The 22,238-nt window shown below is 43.1% G+C and overlaps 1 protein-coding gene across 1 annotated transcript in view; it reads right to left on the bottom strand.

Annotated features, from left to right (window-relative positions):
• SIK2 (salt inducible kinase 2) overlaps positions 1 to 22,238 on the bottom strand; it is a 35,201-nt gene that overhangs the window by 12,339 nt on the left and 624 nt on the right. The window contains exons 2-6 of the mRNA XM_066334759.1: positions 16,110 to 16,226; positions 15,221 to 15,284; positions 11,383 to 11,544; positions 2,606 to 2,730; positions 230 to 353 (exon numbers count right to left, since the gene is read on the bottom strand). Of these exons, the coding sequence (XP_066190856.1) occupies positions 230 to 353; positions 2,606 to 2,730; positions 11,383 to 11,544; positions 15,221 to 15,284; positions 16,110 to 16,151 (517 nt within the window). The 5' untranslated portion in view covers positions 16,152 to 16,226. The remainder of the gene's footprint in view (positions 1 to 229; positions 354 to 2,605; positions 2,731 to 11,382; positions 11,545 to 15,220; positions 15,285 to 16,109; positions 16,227 to 22,238) is intronic.

The following is a 22,238-nucleotide window of genomic DNA, read 5'->3' as shown; positions in this document are numbered from 1 at the left end:
GAGGGGAAAAAAAAAATTTAAAAAATAAGAATTATAAATTTCTCAGCCATCTGCCAGCTCAGAGCTGCTGAAAATCCCCTCAAAACAAGACTGAAAAATTGGCATTAAAGCAGAGAAAAGCCCCGATTTTTTTTTCCATAGGTAATACTGCCACTCCCCCTGCCCACCTCTTTATCCTCCCAGGATTTATTCAAACCACGCCAAGTGAGTGAAGCCAGGCCAGTTTTACCTTCTGACATGAAATAAGGGATCCTGAACCTTCCCTCCAGCACTCTCTGCCTCAGGATGGGCAGGGTGGGTCCATCAAAGGGCAGAGCTCCACACACCAGCACATAGAGCACCACCCCCATGCTCTGGGGATAAAAAAATAAAGGGAATTTTCAGCTCAGTAAGGTCTCTGAGAGGGGCAAACCAAACCCTGCCACAGAAAGAATTCATTTCTGCAGGAAAAAAAAGGGAATTTAGATGAAAAGGAAGGAGCTGCACACTGAGGGGTACCTGTGAACCCAAACTTCAGCTGAAAATTCAGGATATTTTTATTCATCTCAGCCTTGCCCAAACAAAAACAACCTTCAAACAGCAGCCACTCCCAAATGAAAATTTGTAATATTTCACATTTAAAGATGCAGAAGCCTTGTGGGGAGGAGTTTCCACGAATAATCAGTCCAGTGGATTAATTAATGTGAGCAAAAGGAGAAATTATGGGCAAGAGTCTGCTCCAGGTGCTTATTCCTGGAGGGATGCAGTGAATTTTTGGCAGTGCCAGGGGGAATGTTCTTGCCCAAAAAAGCTCCATGGGAGAACCACAGCAGCCTGGCACAGCCCTGGGGCCCTCCAGGGAGAAAAAGCAGGTGTTGACCTCAAAAAAACACAGAGATTTTACAATTAAATACAGATTTTTTTTTAAAAAAAATTAATTTAAAAAGAAAACTCTGCCAAAAAACTGAACTGGGCAACTCTGAGCCCCTTCACAGAATCCTTAACTCAGAAGTGAAGATGGTTTTATTTGAAATACCAACACCTCCTCTGAGGAGGCAAGCAGATCCTGTTAATGATTTCTATATGATTTTTTTTTTAATACATAAACTTTTTTTTTATATTTAAGGACTGGGAAAGTTCAGGGATTCCCTTCTGACGTCCGGAGTGTCTCTGGCTGACGTCTGCTCTGTGTTTACCAGCTCCCAAAGGGCCAGGAAGGCTGGAGCCTTTTTTAAAACCAGCATTTATCAGGTGCTTATGTACACAGAGAACCAGCCCAGGGCTAGATAAATGTAGGTAAAAGCACATTTTTTATCGATTTTCACGGAGAAAAAAAAAAAATTGGCCAAGGTTTTATTGGTGAGGGCGATTTGGATTAATTGGAATTAACTGAGCAGCCCAAAGGTGGCTTTTTCACCAGCTGCCCTGGCCCAAAAAAAAGTCAAGGCCAGGGTGATGTTGTGTGTGCAGTGTTCTCCCTGCAAACCTGAGACTGTCAATTAAAAAAAAATTAAAATTAAATCAGAAAATTAAAACAAACCCTCCAAAAACCCTTCAAATCAAGAGGAGAAAATCAGGCTCTGGAATTTCTGCAGCTCTTTTTAATCCCTTTCCCACGGCAGGAATCAGAGCAGGGATTGTGCTCTATATCCCAATTATCCCAACTGGAATAATCCACATGGAAACACCAACTCCAAGGCAGGTAGAAGCTCCTGGAGGAGTTTTTGGGGGGCACAAACAAACTCATTTCCAGCCCTGAGCTCAAAGCAGAGCAGTTCCCTGTCTCCTGAGTTTCTCTGCCCCAGAACCCCTTTAACCTCACCAAGGTTCCGCTCCCACTGAGCCCAGAAAACACTAAAAAGGCACCAAAAAAAGCAAATTTCACTCATCCAGCCAGGCAGCTTTTGGAGGGGTTTGTTCCCCTCTAAGATCCACCTCCTGTGCCTTTTTAGTAATTCCATGAATCCAGGTAATTCCCCAATTCCAGGCGGTGCTCAAGGGTTTTAGGGCACTCAAGGGATAAATCTGAATTGGAACAACTTGTCTGCAGCTTAAAAGAAAATCAAATATTCCAAATCTTCAGCTTAAAAAAAAAAACAAAAAACAAACCTTCAGATCTGCAGGTTAAGAAAAATCAAATATTCCAGACCTGCAAAAAATTCAAATCTTAAAAAAATCTTTAAAAAATTCAAATATTCCGAATCTGCAGCTTAAGAACAATCAAAGATTCCAAATCTGCAGCTTAAAAAAACAAAATAAAACATTCCAGATCTGAACCTTCAAAAAAATCAAATATTCCAGATCTGAACCTTCAGAAAAATCAAATATTCCAGATCTGCAGCTTCAGAAAAATCAAATATTCCAGATCTGAACCTTCAGAAAAATCAAATATTCCAGATCTTCAGCTTAAGAAAAATCAAATATTCCAAATCTGCCGCTTAAGAAAAATCCAATATTCCAGATCTGAACCTTCAGAAAAATCCAATATTCCATATCTGAACCTTCAGAAAAATCAAATATTCCAAACCTGCAGCTTCAGAACAATCAAGTATTTCATATCTGCACGTAAAGAACAATCAAATATTGGTCCCAGCCTCCCAAAAGGTAAACTCAAGGTGACTGGTACCCAGATGTCCAGCTGGGGTCCCTCGTACTGCTGCCCCTCAAACACCTCTGGGGCTGCGTAGGGGGGGCTCCCACACCACGTTGTCAGAGGCTCCCCGCTCTTGTAGAAATTCCCAAAGCCAAAATCTGTGGGGAAAAAAAAAATAAATAAATTCAGGGAAAAGTCACTCCAAGCCTCGGCTGCGCCACAAGGATGAATTATTCCACGTGTGATCCCATCCCAAATCCCTCTGTGGGGACTCCCACTGGAGATGCTGGGGGTGTTGTGTGACCTTGGGGCTGTTTGGTTTTCTGAAATCCTTTTCCCAGGGGATTTTCTGTAAACAGGAGAAATGGGTTTGGAACTGTATTTATGTTATTTTTTTTTTCTAGGATGGATTTTTTGATGTCTGACGATGGCAGTGAAGAGGTTTGTCTCTGTGTCACCAATCACATTGGGCTGTGTGAAATGGTATAAAAGGGATATAATAGTATAAAATAAATAAAAGTATAAACCAGTGGAGCCCTGGTTCCGTGCCTGAGGGGTTTTGGTTTTCTGAAATTTTTTTAGGGAATTCTCTGTAAACAGTAGAGTGATTTTTGTGAACTGTGCCTATATTTTCATTTCTTTTCCCCAGGAGAGATTTCTCCTTGATGTCCCTCTGCTCTGACCAATGGCAGTGAAGAGGTTTGTCTCTGTGTCACCAATCACATTGGGCTGTGTGCAATGGTATAAAAGGGAGACACATCCCGAAAATCAAGGAGCCATTTTCAGCCTTGTGAATCTCAGAGTCTGTGTCACTGTGGTGTAAAACAGCATCAGGTGCTGGATGTTTTCTGTGGCTGTTTTCATCCCGTGGGATTATCAAAACTCTGCAAAAGCTTCACAACCTGGAGGAGTTCTGAGTAAACTCGCCAAGAGCCATCATTAAAATTCAACAGACCGACAGCCAGGGCAGAGAAATGAGATTATTGACTTGCCAAGAGACAATCTGAGATTTCCTGCGTTTTCCTTAGGTGCTTTCTATCCTTGAACACACAACAAATCCTGAGGAGCTGTGCCAAGAGCAACAGGCAGGGAACCCACGGGGACTTCTGCTGGGAGGGACACTGCTGCTGGGACAGTCTGCTGCCCCTGGAGCCACCAGCCCCAAAACCAGAACAATTCTGTCAAATGTTCCTTCTGACGGCTTCCTGCAGCACCAGCCGTGGCATCAACCAGAATTTTTATAATTCAGGGCTGAGAAGCAAAAGCGACTCAGAGACAGAGAGGTTGGTGCTTCTCCCCTCGAGCTCCCTGGTGACAGTGGTGACAAACAGGGACCCAGGGATGCTGTGAGGTGACAAACAGGGACCCAGGGATGCTGTGAGGTGACAAACAGAGATCCAGGGATGCTGTGACACTGGTGACAAACAGGGATCCAGGGATGATGTGAGGTGACAAACAGGGACCCAGGGATGCTGTGAGGTGACAAACAGGGATCCAGGGATGCTGTGACACTGGTGACAAACAGGGATGCAGGGATGATGTGAGGTGACAAAAAAGGCTCAGGTTGTTGGTTGAGCTCTGAACTGCCCCAGAGGTGCTGTGACAGAGGTGACAAAAAGGGCTCAGGTTGTAGATCCAGCCCTGAATGCTCCCAGGGATGCTGTGACAATGGTGACAAACAGGGCTCAGGCTGTGGATCCAGCTCTGAATTGTCCCAGGGATGCTCTGAGGTGACAAACAGGGCTCCAGGGATGATGTGAGGGCTCATGCTGTTGGTTGAGCTCTGAATTGTCCCAGAAGTGCTGTGACAGTGGTGACAAATGGACCCAGGGATGATGTGAGGTGACAAACAGGGCTCAGGTTGTTGGTTGAGCTCTGAATTGCCCCAGAGGTGCTGTGACAGAGGTGACAAAAAGGGCTCAGGCTGTGGATCCAGCCCTGAACTGTCCCAGGGATGCTGTGACAGTGGTGACAAACAGACCCAGGGATGCTGTGAGGTGACAACCAGGGCTCAGGCTGTGGACTCAGGGATGCTGTGAGGTGACAGACAGCCCTGCACTGTCCCAGGGACGCTGGCAGTGCTGCCCAGCAGACAGTAGAGCTGATAAACTCCCCGTGGTTTTCAGAGGCTCTGCTGAACCGCCCCATTCCTGCTGCCTGTGCTGCTCAGAGGAGGCAGAAAACCAGGAGAGAACCCTCAGAATGAGAGACACAGAGAGAAATTGAACAGAGGCTCAGGAAAAGTCCCCCTGGAGCTGGTTTGGGGCAGCAGAGGAGCTGACACTGAGCTCTGGGGGAAGGAACAGGGGCTGCTTTCCTGGCAGGAGCTCCAGCAGCCCTCCAATGGAATTTTCCCTCCAAGATCACTCAAAAACGAAGCACTTTTGGGAACACCAGGAGTGCAGAGGACTTTGGAGCCCAGAATGAACCTTTTACACTCCCCTAAACCCCCTGGGATGTGCAGAGCCCCGAACCCTGCGCGGGTTTGGGGTCAGCACACCCCAAAACACCCCACAGCCTGAACTTTAGGGACCTGGGCACCATCCAAGGGAGCTGAGCTGGGTGCTGCCAGCCAGGCTGGCTGCCAGGGCTGCTCTGAAGGCCAGCAGAGCCCTGCAGAGCAGGGACAGTGACGCCACCAGGGCAGGGGACGTCACCCAGCCCGGGGCGGCCAAGGCCAGCTCAGATCCCAAACTTCTCCAGGAACCACGGCGTGGGACAGGATGGGACATCCCTGCTGCCCTTCCTCCCTCATCCTCCTGCAGCTCTGCAGCACCTTCAGCTGGAGTTACACAGGGGGGGACAACAGGATTGACCCCAAATCCCCACATCCCTCTGCGAAACCCCCCTCACTGTGTCACCTTTCCCCCTTTTCTCCCCTTTTTTTCCTCTTTCCCCTCTTTTCCCTTTTCTCCCCTTTTCCCATTTCTCCCCTTTTCTCATTTCTCCCATTTTCCCTTTTTCCATTTCTTCCCTTTTCCCATTTTCCTCTTTTTCCCCTTTTTCCATTTCTCCCCTTTTCCTATTTTCCCCTTTTCCATTTCTCCCATTTTCCCCTTTTTCCGTTTCTCTCCTTTTCCCATTTCCCCCTTTTGCCCCCTTTTCCCATTTCCCCCTTTTGCCCCCTTTTCCCATTTTCCCCTTTTCCATTTCTCCCCTTTTCCCATTTCCCCCTTTTTCATTTCTCCCCTTTTCCCATTTTCCCCTTTTCCATTTCCCCCCTTTTCCTATTTTCCCCTTTTCCCCCCCTTTCCCCCTTTTTCCCCATCACAGCCAGACTGCTGTTACAGTCATTGATATATTCTTTTTTTTTCAATCATTATTCCCTTTTGAGAAGACTTTTCCCCACCCAGAACTGGCTTGGCAACCGTGACAATGCTTTGGGAGACACGGAGCCTTTCCTCCTCTCCACACAAGCCTTCTGCCACTCCGTGTAGGTGTCCTCAAAATCTGATTTCTCCCCTCACTTATCTCGGATTTTGTCAGGTTTTTAACATCCTCGTAGAGCTGCAGACAAACATCAGGGTTTTTTTATCTCTGAATTGCAGCTCTCACTCGGGTGCCACCCTCATAAATCTTCCTATCAGATTCACAAGTACAAGAACATTTATTTGTGAGCGTGACCTGCTTGGGAGCACAGGGATTTCAAACCTCAGAAAAAAACCCAACAAAAAAAGTGGAATTCTTTGCCTGTCCAAGCTGGGGTTTAAAATCACCTCTTTGAAGAAATCACCAAAAAAAAAGAGAAGACATCTGAGCCGATATCAGAGCAGCCTGATGGTTTTTATGTCATTATTATCCCGAGGTGATTCATTTCATCACCCACCCTGGTTTTATTTCTGGTCACCCAAAGGGGCTCAGGGAGCAAGGACACCCAGAGCTGCTGCAGGCAGGAGAAGTGCAGAACTGGCAGAGTTTAACGGGGTGGAAGAGCAGCTTTTGGCTGGCTCCCATGGTCTGGTGACAGCACAGACCATTGAGCCTGATCAGGCAAATCCATGAATGAGAGGGCTGTGAATTGCCACCAGAAGGAGCAGCCAAGGCACAGCGGTGGGAATTCCTCCCCAGTGCCTGGGAGTGCTGCCTGATCCACCTGGATAACGATTTCCCCCTCTGCCTCAGCCCTGAACTCCTAAATCTTCGATTTTCCCTCCTTTTCATGGCCAATGAAAGAGCAAAATCCTGAATTTCAGCACAAAGCGCTGCCAGACACCTCCTGACTGGCACTGGGCTCTTTCATGTCATGCAGGAATTAAAACCAGCGTGTCAGCAACTGGCTCTCTGCTTTAAAAAAAAAAATCATCCAATTCTTGCTCTGTTGTTGGACAAAATAATTCCCTGGGTGGGGGAGATCAGATATTTGTCAGGGTGCACAAGTTCCTGTGCTCACCCCTTTTTTGTTTCCATTATTCTTCCCTCACAAATTGCTGGGAAACAATTTGTAAGCACTCCAGTATGGACAGCATCCACGAAAACCCGTTTAAAGAAAAAAAATAAAATCAGGATTTAGGCAGGCTCCTGGATGCTTGGTCCATGGGGCTTCCTCAATTTTTAATTACTGCACTGTCAGTTGAGTTGTCCCACTTTTTGGAGTGGCCAGGATTCAGTTAAGCACAAAATAATCATGAGTCCCTCATCTTTCCACCTTGTTCCTCCTTTGCCATTGCTGATGTGCCACAGCCATTCTGGATGCAAAGGGGTCGTTTTAAACCCCAAAAAAATGGGTTAAAAAATGGGTTTCAGAGGAAACACTCCTGATGTTCGAGGGAAGGCAGCCCTCTAAAAAACCAAACAAATATATGCCAGCCACAGAATGCCAAAAGGCCTGAAATTGGGCTCATTACCAGAGGACTGAGATTATATAATGGAATGATCTCCTTAACATTTCCCTGAATCTGCACGTTAAAAAAAAAAAACCAACCCAAATTACAAAAAAAAAAACCCAAAAAATAAAGGCCATCACTTGCAGCATTGTGTTCAGCTGAATAAACTCCGTGTTTGTGCAATCTGCAAATATTGGCTCTGCACACTGGTGGAATTTGGTTTCTCAATCTCATCACCCCCTTTAGAACAATCCTGAAATTTCGAAGGTATCATTTTTATTTTTTTTTTAATTTTTTTTTCTCTAGCGCACATCACGGCAGAGGAATCTGTTTTCCCGTTAAAAATGGAAACAGACTGAGATTTCAGCCCCATTTGCAAATCTGAGAAACGGGAGCTCCTTTTGCCAGAGCTGCTGCAACTTCTGCTGAGAGCATCCAGAGCTCTGGTTTTGTACCTCCAGAACCCTCCGAGAAGCAGCTCCAGAGCTATAATTAATCCATCCCCCCTCCAATTCCCGGCAGAACTCAATCTGCAGAGAGCCACGGGGAGCTTTTGTGGGCAGCAGAAATGTGAGCCTGCGAGGTGCTGATAAAGGCAAGGTAGGAGAGCTGTGGCAGCAACAAAAAGCTGACCCACTTCAGGGGCTGAGTGCTGGGCAGCCTCTCCTGACGTCAGTGCGCATTTTTGGCCAGCAGCAGCTTCAACCTTCTTCAAAACACCAGTCTCTGCTTACCTGGGCTGCTGCAGGCATCAGGGGGATGTGCAGGAGGAGGAGGAGCTGCTCCCAGCTGGATTGGGGATTTCTCACTCGGTGAGAACCAGGAGGAGCTCAAATGGCCCCAAGTGATGCCCTCAAAAAGCAGCAAACCCCCCGGGAGACGGGATCCCACACCAAGGCAGCTTTGGGGAGAGGCAGGCAGGGATGTGCTGGGCACAAATCCTACCTCAATCCCTCATCTTCCCCCTCCTCAGTGGACTTTTTATCCCACTAACATCCTCAGTTTTGCTACTTAGGCTAAAATTTGAGGGTTTTGCTCCCAACCATCTCGTTGTCTTCTAGAGAACCAACCTATCAAAGCTCCCACCTCAGGTTCTTGACTCATCCTGTTTGTTGTCCAGTCAGTGGGAGAGAAAAGACCCTTTGAATTCTGCCTGGCCCCGTCCTTCCAGAGCAATATTAACACAAAAATATCAGAATTCAGACCAGCCTCAGGCATCAAAGGTGGCAACCTCATGAACCCACAGGTTTTAGAACATTTTTGAAGTTACTTCTCCTTTTGGCTGAAATACAGAGGTAACTCCGTGCATTTTTTCAGCATTTGACTAAAAACTGTTGTAGCCTTGAAGAGCAAAAAGCTTCAACCAAAGTCCTGGAAGCAGCAGAATGAACCAAGGACCTTTATCAAAATAATTCATCAATTCTTGTGCTGGATTTTTTCATTTCCTACATTAACTGGAGCCAGAGGAAAAGGCCAGCTATATCAGAGCTGGGACCCTGGCTGCCCTCTGCCCTTCCCCAGCCTGATAAAAAAGCCACAAACAAGATGCACAACTGGAAGAGGCTGTTCCCAAGGATCTGCACAGCACCAGATAACTCCAAAAATCCCAGATAAACACCGTGGAGTTCATCATCCATCTCCTTTAGAGTGAAAAATCCAACCGCTGGCTGGGCACGAAGCACTACCAAAAACTTTCCAGCAGCCTGAACTTCCCTCCAGCTCCTATCAAACTGACACAACCCCAAATTCCACGGAAAAAACCCACCATTTAATGGGTTCATTTGCATCCAGCCCAGCTGTAATTAACTTTCTGCCCTGGAGAAGTGGAGCAGCAGAGGCAGGGCAGGGCTGATGGAATCTCCTCACTGACATTTCGGTGGTTTTATGGAGAGCTGCAGAGCTCCAGCACTGAAATCCCCCAGGACACAGCAGCTCGTGGCTCCTCTGAGGTGCTTTGGAGGGAGAAGTCGGTTTCTCCCAGGGGATTTTTCATCCCTGGAAGGTTCAGGATGTGCAGGGCAGGAAAAGTTTTGGGTGCAGGAGCTGAGAGCCCTGAGGAGCTCTGGAAAACTCCAGCGGAACGTCACGAGCTGCACAGGGATGTGCAGAGGGAGCAGAGGGCAGAAAGGTGAGATAAAGCCCAGATGAAGAAGAGCACAAAAATTCCCTTTTTTCAGCTCAGCTCCTCGGGGCCAGGGGGGGAGTGGCAGCCCTCAGACTGTAATTAGTGAGGAAATTTAGGATTGACTCCCTATAACCTGCCCCGGTGAAGGAATTCTCTCTCGGCCATCGTTCGCCAGGTGAATTCAAGGATGGAATCAGAGATGGGAAAAGGAAAAAAAAAACCCAACCTCACAAATGGCAGAGTGCTGGGGGTGAATTCAAGGATGAAATCAGAGAATTCAGGTGCTGGGGGTGAATTCAAAGATGGAATCAGAGAATTCAAGTGCTGGGGGGGAATTCAAGGGTGAAATCAGAGAATTCAAGTGCTGGGGGGGAATTCAAAGATGGAATCAGAAATGGGAAAAGGAAAATAAAAACCACCCCACAAATGGCAGATTTCCCATTTCCCCACCAGGGGAAGGCTCCAAAGGCCCCTTTCACCACGCCAAAAACACCAAGAGGGAAATTAAAAAAAGAAAATTAAGCCAGGGATGATCAGGAATGTTTTATCATTTCACCTTTGTCAGGCTGAGAAAGGGAAATTCCTTCTCTTCCCTTCACTCCTCCTTCCCTGCCCTTCTCCTGCTGCTCCCCTCTTATTGAAAACTGAGGTTCAACAAATATTCCCCAAACCCCAATATTCTTTATTTTACCCATTTCCAGCCTCTCTGGGCTAAAGTCAGCATGGAATTGTGATGAAAATACTTTCTATTGCTAGCAACATCTGCTGTGTCTAAATTTATAATTAAAGTGAAATCATGCATGCAAAAAGGGGGGAAAAAAATCAATAAGCTTCCATTTTGAGTCTTGTTTTTTTTAATGTTGAAAGAAGTTATTTGATTAACTCTGTTTTAACCTGAACATCTGGCAGCTTTAAAGACACAAAAAAAATGTCTAGGGTTTTATTTTTTTAATTTTTTTTTTCCTTTCTGGAAGTTAATATTGGAAATTTGGATGGACTTTGACACCTAACTAAGGGAAAATATTCAAGTGAGAAAAATATTCAAGTGGGAAAACCACAAAGGAATGAACCAATCAGTGGAGGGGGGGGATTTAAACCATGTAAATAAATAAATTTTAAAAAATACATATAAATGAATAAATAAATAGTACATATAAACTTAAAAAATATATATAAAAATAAATAAAAATACATTAAAACCAAATAAAATACATATAAATAAAAATACACAAAAATAAATAAAAATACATATAAATAAATAAAAAGTATATTTTGAAATAAATAAAAATACATATAAAAATAAATAAAAACACATATAAAAATAAATAAAAATACATATAAAAATAAATAAAATACAGATAAAATAAATAAAACTACATATAAATAAATTAAAAATCAAAATCAATATAATCACATATAATTAAAATGCATATAAAATAAATAAAATTACATATAATAAATAAATAAATAAAAATACATAAACTAAATATATAAACTAAATAAATAAACTAAAAGTACATCTAAATAAATAAAAATACGTATAAATAAATAAAGCCATCTAAATAAACACTACCTTTAAAATAAATAAAAACCACGCGTAAATCAATAAAAAAATACAACGAAACGAATTTGCATATAAATAAAAACCGAAATAAAGAAATAAAAACTACATCTCAATAAAGAAATAAAAATACATCTCAAGAAACAACTAAAAACACATAAAAAATAAAATTAAAAAAAAACCATATAAAATAAATAAAATAAAATAAAAATAAATTTAAAATAAAATTAAAAAAAACCATATAAAATAAATTAAAAAAAAAAACCCACATCACACCCAAGGCGCTGCTGCCCTGGCTTACCTGCAATTTTGATGTTCATGTTGTTATCCAGCAGCAGGTTCTCAGCCTTGAGGTCCCTGTGCACGATTTTCCTGCCGTGGCAATACTCCACAGCCGACAGGATCTGCCAGAACTTGCGCCGCGCCTCGGCCTCGCTCAGGCGCCCGTGGCTGGCCAGGTAATCTGGGCAAGGGAAAGCAATCATTCAGCATCCCTCTGCTTTCAACCAGGCAAAAAACATTGGCATTTCTTTGGGTTTCTCCCCCCAGCAAAAAAAAAAAAATTAGCACGAGGAGAAGCGAATTGGTGAGCAGGTTCGGAATGTCCTAGTCGATATTCTGGAAAAGTAAAAGAGATTTTTTTTTTTTTTTTCTTCTTTTCTTCATAAAAGTCCTTCTTTTATGGCCACCTGGTCGGTATTTCTCACGTGTTTTCATGACAGAAGTCATGAGAATAAAAAGCAGCAGAACTCCAACAAATTTGGTATAAAGCAGGTTGGACAGCAAGTAAAAACATTGACATTTAATGGTTTTCCCCAAAAGGAGAACTGAACCGGTTTGCAGCCTCTTAACCCTCTGAAAAAATGGAAAAAGTAAGGAATTTTTTCTCTGGTCCTTCTTTTATGGCCACCTGGTCGGTATTTCTCACGTGTTTTCATGACAGAAATCATGAGAATTAAAAACAGCAGAACTCCAACAAATCAGGTTTAAATGGACTCAGGTGACAATCATGGAACTTAATAATTTCTTCCTAATAATCAGCACACAGGAACTCAAATCAGTTTTCAGCTTGATGTTCTCCCAGTCAACTCTCCAAAAAAACAGAAAAAATAAGGGAATTTTTCTCTGCTCCTTCTTTTATGGCCACCTGGGCAGTATTTGCACAATATTTTACTCATGGTAATCTGGAAATAAAAGCAGCAGAAATCAAGGAAATCAGGTTTAAATGGACTCAGACAACACTAAAACTCAGTGATTTCTTCCCAATGATCAGCACAAAGGAACTCAAACCAGTTTTCAGCTTGTTGTTCTCCCACTCAACCCTTCGAAAAAAATGGGAAAAATAAGGGAATTTTCCTCTGCTCCTCCTTTTATGGTCACCTGACCAACACCTTCACAACCTGGGAGCTCAAATCCTCATAAATCAAGGAATTCAGGTTTAAATGGACTGGGCAACAAGCAACAACAGTGAAATTTAATTTCTCCCCAGTAATCAGCACAAGGGAACTCAAACCAGCGTCCAACTTGTCGTTCCACCACTCAACCCACCAAAAAAAACTGGAAAGAAAAGAGGAAACTCTTCTCTGCTCCTTCTCCTACAGCCACCTGGTCAATATTTTCCCAATATTTTCATTACACAACTCATGGGGAATGCTTGGAATAATTTCCTTCACCACCCTGGATACTTTAATTCCTCAAAGTTTCACATCACCCTTCTCCCTCTGAAGCCTCAGCAGCGGCCGTGTGGTGGATAAAAAATAATTTTATTTTATTTTTTAGTTTTTAAATTTCTGGAAATAAAACAAGTAACCCCAAAAGGTGCCCCATCCTGACCTCTCTCTGGTCTTCACCACGAGAGAACATTTTGTTTTTTTCATATTTGATTACGTTTGTAAAGAACCCATGTCAGCCCTGAAACCAAAGGCTTCATTTATCCTCAGGAATAAAAAACAAAGGGAGCAGCAGCAGCTCAGTGACAGGAACAAGTCCCACGGCCAAATCCTGGTGTAAGGGGCACAAAAAAAAAAAAATCAGAGAATCAGCTGCTGGGGTGGGCTCAGAACTGTCCCCAAACAGCCCCCAAAGAATGAAATCAAACGCACAGAGATCTGATTGATTTTAATACACACAATTTATGTGTTTTATATTAATGTGATCTTCTAAAAGAAGTAACATCAGAGATCCCAGCAGCAGCATCCTGCCCAACACAGCTCCAAACCTGGCTTGGGTGGCCTGGGTTTTGGGGGGTTTTTGATTATTTATGATAATTATTTATGATATTTTTGATTAAATTATCATTTAGGGGCTTTGGCAGCCTGTGTTTTAGGGGATTTTTAATTCAAAGATCATTTAGGGGCTTTGTTAACCTCTGTTTTAGGGGACTTTTAATTACGTATCATTTAGTTAGCCCATGTTTTATGGGACTTTTAATTAAAATACCATTTAGGGGTGTTTTTTAGCCAGTGTTTTAGGTGATTTTGAATTCAAATATCATTTAGAGGGCTTTGTTAACCTGTGTTTTAGGGGATTTTTAATTAAAATACCATTTAGGGGGCTTTTTTAGCCTGTGTTTTAGGAGATTTTGAATTCAGATATCATTTAGGGGTGTTGTTAACCTGTGTTTTAGGAGATTTTGAATTCAAATATCATGTTAACCCGTGTTTTAGGGGATTTTTGATTAAATTCTCATTCAGATGGCTTTGTTAGCCTGTGTTTTATGGGACCTTTAATTAAAATTCCATTTAGGGGTGTTTTTTAGCCTGTGTTTTAGGAGATTTTGAATTCAAATATCACGTTAACCTGTGTTTTAGGGGATTTTTGATTAAATTCTCATTTAGATGGCTTTGTTAGCCTGTGTTTTATGGGACTTTTAATTAAAACACCATTTAGGGGGCTTTGTTAACCTACGTTTTAGGAGATTCTGAATTCAGGTATCATTCAGGGGCTTTGCAACTCGGGCAATAATTTAATTTAAACTTTGATCCACGGCCAGGGCTGATCCCTGGGAGCTGCAGCTCCATCCCCAGCTCACACACTCCCAGCTTGGCTTTCACTTGGCAAAGCCCAAGAACAAACAAAAGCCTGGCAGCGAGGGGAAGATCATAATATTTGCAAGCTAAATATCATCCGGGCCCGGGGTGAGTGACAAATCATATGATATCAAGGTGAAGTCAGCTAATCAAAGGCACAAACTCAATTAGCCCCGAGCACCAGGCACCTCCCCGAGCTCCTAATCCATCAGAGGGTAGCAATGAGGCAAACAAGTTAATGAAGCCGAGCTGTCCTTTGCTTTTATGGCTCTGGCCTGTCAGGGGTTTGTATTTAAAGGTTCTGAAGGTTTCAGCCTGCCCAGAAAAGGTCATTTATTGTGGGATCCTGCAGCACCGGGGGTTGTGCATTAACCAGAGTGCAAACAGGGCACGGGGCCAGCCCCTGGGCACAGCAGCCACTCTCCAAAGCAGCTGGAATTTGCTGAGGATATCCAGGAGCTGCTGGAATATCTCCCCAGAACTCCCGCAGCGAAGAGCCGCACAGCCCCGAGCATCCTGCAAAAGCCAATTCTGCCAGAAAAACTCCGAGTTTGATCAGTTTATTTCAACCTCTTATCGCTCTCTGGCTACACCATACACCATTCCAGCTCGTTCTTGGAAAGTTTTTGTGGTTTAAATGGTGAAGAGACTGCTCTGACCAATGAAAATCCAACGTGGAGCATCTGCTGCTTCTCCTGTTTGTCACCTCCTCGTTTTCTATTGAACTTATGCTTTATCTCAAAAAAAAAACAAAAAAAAAAAAAAAACAAACCCCTTGGCAATAAAGGAAATAAGCAGGGTTTGGGGTTGGTTTGGTTGGTTTTGGGGTTTTTTTTTTCCATTTTATTGTAATAGAACAGAAACCAGAAGTGATTTGAGATTCACAGCCAAAGGAGCAGGATTTTTGTCCTGACACAAAGCCAAAGCAAAAGGACAAGGGGCACTGGAAACCAACCGAAACAGAAGAAATGGGATTTAAAACTAAAAGTTTTTTAACTCTGCAGGTGCACAGAAATATTATACCTCTGATAACAGACCCAAAAAAAAAAAATCCTTATTTACACAGGAGCGCATTAAAAAGCTGGACACGGAAATATTTCTTCTGCTTACCAAAAATCTCCCCATTTTTGGCAAACTCTGTCACGAGGTACAGCATGCTTTTGGTCTCCATCACCTGTGGATGCAGAAATCACACGCTGTGATTTATTTGCTGGTGAGAAGAGCAAAAAAAAATTAAAAAATAAAAGCCAACAAACACCCCAAAGGATTTTTATTTTCATGGTTCTCTCCTAAAGGTGTGAAAGTTCTGCCTCGCACACGGAGCTGTCACAGTCCCCCCAAAGTGTGCAAACAAAATAATCCAGAGCTTCACTGAGAGTGAAAAATCCTCCATTCCAAAAAAGTCCTGTCAAGACTTCAGGATTTCAACAATTCCAACACGTTTTGGGGTTTATTTCAATAACCTCAGTGAGCTGAACTTGAACTTGGGCAAGACCCACACTGAATTTCATTTTGCATTTTATTTATTAACAGCCCTGAAAGTCCCAAGAGACTGCTCACAAATCAAAGCTAAACAGGGAGATAATTTGAATGACTTTATTTTAAAAATAAACCCATTTATCAGATGCATTTTTTTTATTTTTTTACCCAGTGACTGAAGGAGTGAGCAGGACGTAACCATCCCTTCGAGTGACCCTGCTGATTTTCAGATTTCATTTAAATATTCTCAGCCTCTCCTCTGGCACTTTTGGGCAGTGTCCTGCACTCAGAAAGGAGCTGAGGGATGATATTATCGAGGCAAATTTAACTCCTCAAGCCTCATCTCTACCTGGAGCATGGATATTTTAAAGAACCAAGTGCCCAGTTTCTTTTGTGAGAAATTAATTTTAACTGGGATCTTCATCTGTATTTAACACAACTAAGAGAGAGGAGGGAAAAAAGCGGAAAAAAGTGGGGAAAATGGAAAAAAAAAGTGGGGGAAAAGCCCCTTTAAGCCTACCTGGTAAAGTTTTATGATGTGGGGGTGGTCGAGCATCTTCATTATCTGCACCTCCCTGTAGATCTTCTCCAGATTCACAGCATCCAGCTGGGATTTGTCAATGATTTTTATTGCCACCTGCAGAAAAACAGCAAAAAAAAAATTGGTTTAAAAACACCCCTTGACGTGCTCCTGACGAGTTTACCCTCATTAGAAAGGGAATTATGCAGCCCCAGGTACCTGGAGGCTTTCTGGGGAGTTCTGAGATATAAATCCCAGACTGAAAAATACACCAGGGGCAGCACTGAAAAGTGTCAGGGGTCCCTCTAAGGGGCTGCAGGGCTCTCAGCCATATCAGCAGGGGAGGAAAAACAGGTTTTCAGTGAGAAAAAACAGGGTTTTAATGAGAAAATGAAAGTTTTCAGTGAGAAAAAGCAGATTTTTAATGAGAAAAAGCAGGTTTATAATGAGAAAATGAAGGTTTTCAGTGAGAAAAAGCAGGTTTTTAATGAGAAAAAGCAGGTTTTTAATGAGAAAATGAAGGTTTTCAGTGAGAAAAAGCAGATTTGTCCATGGAATGGACGGTGCAGAACAGGTGAGGGAGGCCAGTGCTCCAGCTCCTCTTAAATCAGCAATTTGCAGTGACCAAAATCTTCTTAAAAAAAAGCTCCTTTCTGGAGTCAAGGTGACAAAATCTGAGTCCCACAAAATGATGTTTTAGGAGAAGAACTCCTGGCTCCACACGAATAATCCAAGCACAGGGGATCTGTGCAGTTGCAGCTGTGACATGTTTAATTAATTCCAGCGCTGTTATTAAAAACTGGATCTGCAGTTCATCCTTTCAGAGGGAAAAAAAAAACCAACTCTGCAGATAAATTTATCAGTCAAACCTTGGAAACACATCTCAATTAGTTCACAAAACACATCCTGGCCCTGCTGACCTTGTTTTTAGCCAATAAATGCAAAGGGAAGATAACTGTAGATGCTGAGGGCATTGAAAAAAGCTCCACCAGAAAACCAATTTTAAAATTGAAACGGGGAAGAAAGTGAAAACACGGCCCCTGCACAAAATGCTGAATCTAGAAATGGTGTTTATTCACCCTGAATGTCACTTTATTCATGCTGAAGCAGGAGCAAACATCGTGAGTCCCACAAATGCTTCTAATTACAACAGAATTTCACAAACTATTGAACATGGGAGAGCAGAAATCCGCGGGAGGTGAGCTCATTATCTGCTCCAGCACTGATGGTTATGGGCCCACCTGAATTCACAATTAACTGTTTGTTGCTTTCAGTTTGCTCTCATTTTTTTTCTCTTCAGAAGCCCCTGATTTTTCCCCCAGGCCCCAGGAAAATGAAATTCTCTTGTGAGCCAATAAACTGTAAAATTCGTGCAAATTTGGGGGTTGTTTTGAAGGTGCTTTTTCCAGAGCTGAGTTAGCCAAAACAAACAAAAAAAGTTGGTTTTGAGTGTTTTGTTGTGGTGTTTTTTTTTTTTTTTTGTTCAAAAGAGAGGTGTGGGATTTTTTTTTTTTTTTTAACGTCCAAAATTTTTGAGCAAAACAGCTTTATCAAAACCTAACCCGAATTTCTGGTCATCCTGACACACACAGCCATTCAAAACAATCAAAAGGGGTTCACATCCCACAGAACTCAACCTGCAAACACAGAAATTTCCAGCATTAACCCTGAATTATTCCTCCACAACACGAAGCTGAGAACCAGAAGGGAACTGTGATGCTCAAGGCAGGCAAAACCTGAAAAATTCCAGCTCATTCTTGGAAAGTTTTTGTGGTTTAAATGGTGAAGATGCTGCTCTGACCAATGAAAATCCATCTGCTGCTTCTCCTGTTTGTCACCTCCTCGATTTCTATCAAACTTATGCTTTATCTCAAAAAAAAATCCTTGGCAATAAAGGAAATAATCATTGATGAGCTGCAGCATTCCACGGTGAGCATCACTGTGCAACCACAGGGACCTGAAACAATCCTGAGCACAGCTCTGCCACTGATCAAAGATATCCTGAGCCACAAACTCGTGAAGAACGAGTGGCATTTCCAGTTGAAATAGATTTTTAAATATATTTCAATAGATTTTTTAGCTTACAAACCTCCCAGCGTGACATCAAACCAGGTTTCGCCTGATGACCGTGAAGCTTTTGGTTAAAAAGTCGCTGTTGAGCACAGAAAATAAAAACCTACCGGAAGGAAAAACTCTTTGCAAGCCTTGCACAACCTCGAGTGTGCATTCAGCATGTCCATAAAATGGAAATATCAGAGGAGAGGCAGCAGAGCAGCAGCTGCCACCTCTGCTCCTCCACTCGAAAATGCAGATGAAATGAAATACCTCAGCTCATTCTGCATCTTCATCCTGCCAGGACCAGGCAAGATTTCACAGAACCACTTGAGAAAACTACTTCAAACCCAGCAGAAGCCTTGCCAAGGATGTGAGGAGGAACAGGGAACTCAGCAGCTCCTTTTTGTCCAGGAGCTCAGCTGCGCCTTGGCGACAGGAAAAGGGATGGAATTCTTAGAGGTGGAGAAGCTCCTTCAAGCCACGGAGCAGTTTCCTATCTCCAAAGTCTGTTTTGTTCCTAAACATGCAGCTTGCCAACAGCTACTGCCAACAGCTCTGAGACAAACAGCAAAAAATTAAAAATAAAAATAAAAAAAAATCCCAAATTTTAATAGGTGAAGTCAGCGCATCCTTCATCTGACAGGGAAAACCAAAAGGGAGTCCTCTGCCTTCCCTGATCTCCATCACCAGGGTTTTTTTAAGGAATTCCAAGATGTTTTTGCAGCTTTTATGGGTTCTTCTCGATTAAAAAAAACCAAGGAACTGCCTTTATTTCCTTCCCTCTTTCACTGGAGGCCCAGGGAAGTGGAGTTTGCTCAACCCTCCCCTGACATCTGGGAATTGCAGCTGCCAAGAGTGAGGATGAAAACGCCTGTCAAGGAAAGATGAAAGTTCTTCTGCTCCTTCAGCTACTCCAAGTGTCAGTTTGCATTGTTTCTGTTTTATTCATTTAGTGCTTGAAAGGAAAAAACAAAGGCAAAAAGCAAACACACAAACAAACAGAAAAAAAAAAAAAAAAACCACCCCAAACACCAAAACCACAACAGAACCTCCAGCTACAAGTTTCACATTCCAACAGAGCTTTGTCCCTGCAGGTTACAGAAATTCAGGGTTTTTAAACCCAGATAAAATAGATAAAATGCATTCAAATGAACAAACACCACTTCCTGCAGCCTGGGAAAAAGTCCATATTTTGTTGGGAGCTGCTGGATTTATTCACTTTGCAATACCTGAGCTCACCTGAACTGGTGCCACGGATCAGATCAGGGGCTGGAGGGTGATTCCCCATCCTTTTTTCCCCAGGGAGAAATACAAATTCCCGGTAACAGCAGCCAGGTGAGAGCACATCTGGGCTCCACAGGGAAATCCAGGTTTATTTTCACCTGGAGCAGCGAGCAGAGCTCCTCTGCAGGGCATTAATCCTTAGGGGGGAGGTTCATTTAGGGGTTTAGGGGTGGGCTCCCAAATTCCCCAATTTTTCCAAGCAGCACCTTCACCTATCCCAAACTTCTCCTTATTTCACACCTATCCCAAACCCTTTTCTTATTTCACACCTATCCCAGACCTTCTTCTTATTTCACACTTATCCCAAACTTTTTCCTTATTTCTCACCAATCCCAAACTTCTCCTTATTTCATCACCAATCCCAAACTTCTCCTTATTCTCACCAATCCCAAACTTTTTCTTATTTCACACCTATCCCAAACTTTTCCCTTATTTCACACCTTATCCCAAACTTTTCCTTATTTCACACCTATCCCAAACCTTTTCCCTCATTCCATCCTCACCCCATTTCACTGGAAGCAAATCTCCCTCACCTTCTCCAACTTTTACTCTTCCAATTATTTCTGTTCCCTCCTCCTCCTCCTCTCCTCCCCAGGAAAAAAAAAAATAAAATAAAAATCTCTGCTCATTTCCACGCCTCATTAGCAGGAGCTGCCCTGGGATCACAGGATTTCTGGGCAGCAGGATAAAGAAAAGGGAGCGTGGCAGGAAAAAGCCACGTGGCCTCCGCTCAAATGGCACCAAAAAAATCCCAAACAAGCCAAGCAAAGGTCGGGTTCAGCCCCTGCTGGGTGGACTGGCAGTAAAAAGGGTCAAATCTTTATTAATCCCCTCATTTTTTCCCAACTTTCACGCTGCCCTTTGGGCGTTGGGAATTTTAGGGCTGCGTTAATTCAAGCGACGGTTTCTGATTTTTCTTCACGTTTGTTTTCGTTTCTGAATCGCCAGCAATTTATGGCAACAGTTTTATCTTCTCATCTGTAGCCTTTCCATAAAAAAACACGGATTGTGCACAACCCAGAAGTGCAGCATTCAAGGTAATAAGAGTCCATCTTTTTAATTTGGCTGGGCAGAGTTGTGTTATAAAAAAAAAAAAAAAAAAAAAAAAAAAGCCAATATTTTACAGGTCAAAATCACACAAAACACAATTTCAAAACGCCGCTGCTAGAAAAGCCCAACAACAGAGAGGTTCTGGATGTAAAAAGCTCAAATCAGGAGAAACTTTGTCAAGGAGCTCCTTTAAAATAATTTTTTTAGCAAGTCTCAGCAGCATCCCAGCATCCTCCTGCAGCACAGACCTGAGGGTGCACCAGCACGGCCCTTCCAGCCCCTAAAACTGAATATTCTTCCACTGCAACTTAAGGAACAGTTCAGAACAAGCTGAAATATGAAAAACCCTTCAGTGTGGAGTCATTAATGAGCAGGATTTCCACTCTGTGTGCTCAGGGAGCCAACAATCAGGTGAGCTGCTCCAAACTGGAAGTGCTCATTCCAAAGAGTATTTGGCTGGAATTAATTTCCTCTGACATCACCAGAAGTGATCTTAACAGGGTTCCCCTTCCTCAAAGATTGTGTAAATACTTGCAGCAACCAACTCAGCAATTCAGCTCCAGAAAAACACTCGGGCATCCCTCACTGCAGAGGTCAGAGCTGACACAAAAAATCAAAGACTTTGACAAAAAAAAACCAAAAAAAAAACCCCTCCAGCACAGGCAAATTTACTATAAAAATACCACAGAAGAGAAAAAAAGAAAAGAAAAGGAAAAAAAAAAAAAAGCTACAGGCTGGACAGAAAAGCTGGTTTAAAAATAAATAAAAATTCGAGACTAAGAGAATTCAGCAATTCATTCCTTAGGACACGGATGAAAGAATCATCCAGGATTTAGGGAGCTTTTTAAGCTCCGTGTTTTCTGTAACCTTTGTCATCTCAAACACTGCCAAACAAACACACAGCCCTCTAAAAACGACAATAAACCCCTGAAGATTAAAGTTTTCAGCCTGCCAAAAAGAAACCGAGGGGCTGAATGACACCTGAGCATCTTCCAGGGGAGCATCTGCAGTTGTGGCACATGGCACCAAACTCGGGAAAGGGACCGCTGGCACTTTGGAGCCCGGGGAATGGCTCAAAAATAAAATAAAAAGCCTCGAGTTTATTATGAACTTGAGGAAGGAGGCAAGAGGAGAAGTTTTTTGCAGTCTCTGGGATGCAGAGCTCGTCCATCGCAGCGTGGCCCTGGTGGCACCGGGGTTTGCTCTGCTCTGAGCTCCAGGTTGTAGGGAATTTTGCCCATCCTGTCAGGAATTATCCCCCAGAGCAGCCCACCCTTCCCAGGCTGCTCTCGGCACAGCGATTTTCGTGACTTTTGTCAGGTTCAGAGCAGCGCAGGAACCTTTTCTCCACCAACACTGCCCAGGACCAGCGGAGAGAGGCGTACCAAAAGCTCACCTCTAGGTGTAGCAACTAAAACTCCCTAAAACAACACAGAAGAGGAAGCTGATCCTCCAGAGCCATTGCTCTCATCACAGACCTCCTTTCGTTCTTTTCCTTTTTTTTTTTTTTTAAAGTGATCACGACTACATTAATTTTTTTTTTATTTTTTAACCCAAGGAGACCGACGTTCATTCGGGTTGTAGGTACAGCACCAGGTAGGAACAACAATCCCCGGGTAATTCCCGGGGGCGGCGAAACAAAGGGGCGAAAAATGGTCGGATTTGGTGAACTTGCGGGATGCTGTGCTGAAGGATTCGGCACACACACACACACACACACACATACACAAGTTCTCCTGC

Source organism: Sylvia atricapilla, chromosome 23 (genome assembly GCF_009819655.1).
Source record: "Sylvia atricapilla isolate bSylAtr1 chromosome 23, bSylAtr1.pri, whole genome shotgun sequence".
NCBI lineage: Eukaryota > Metazoa > Chordata > Aves > Passeriformes > Sylviidae > Sylvia > Sylvia atricapilla.
The sequence above is the reverse complement of the archived record's forward strand: the minus strand, read 5'-3'. Positions and strand labels throughout refer to the sequence as shown.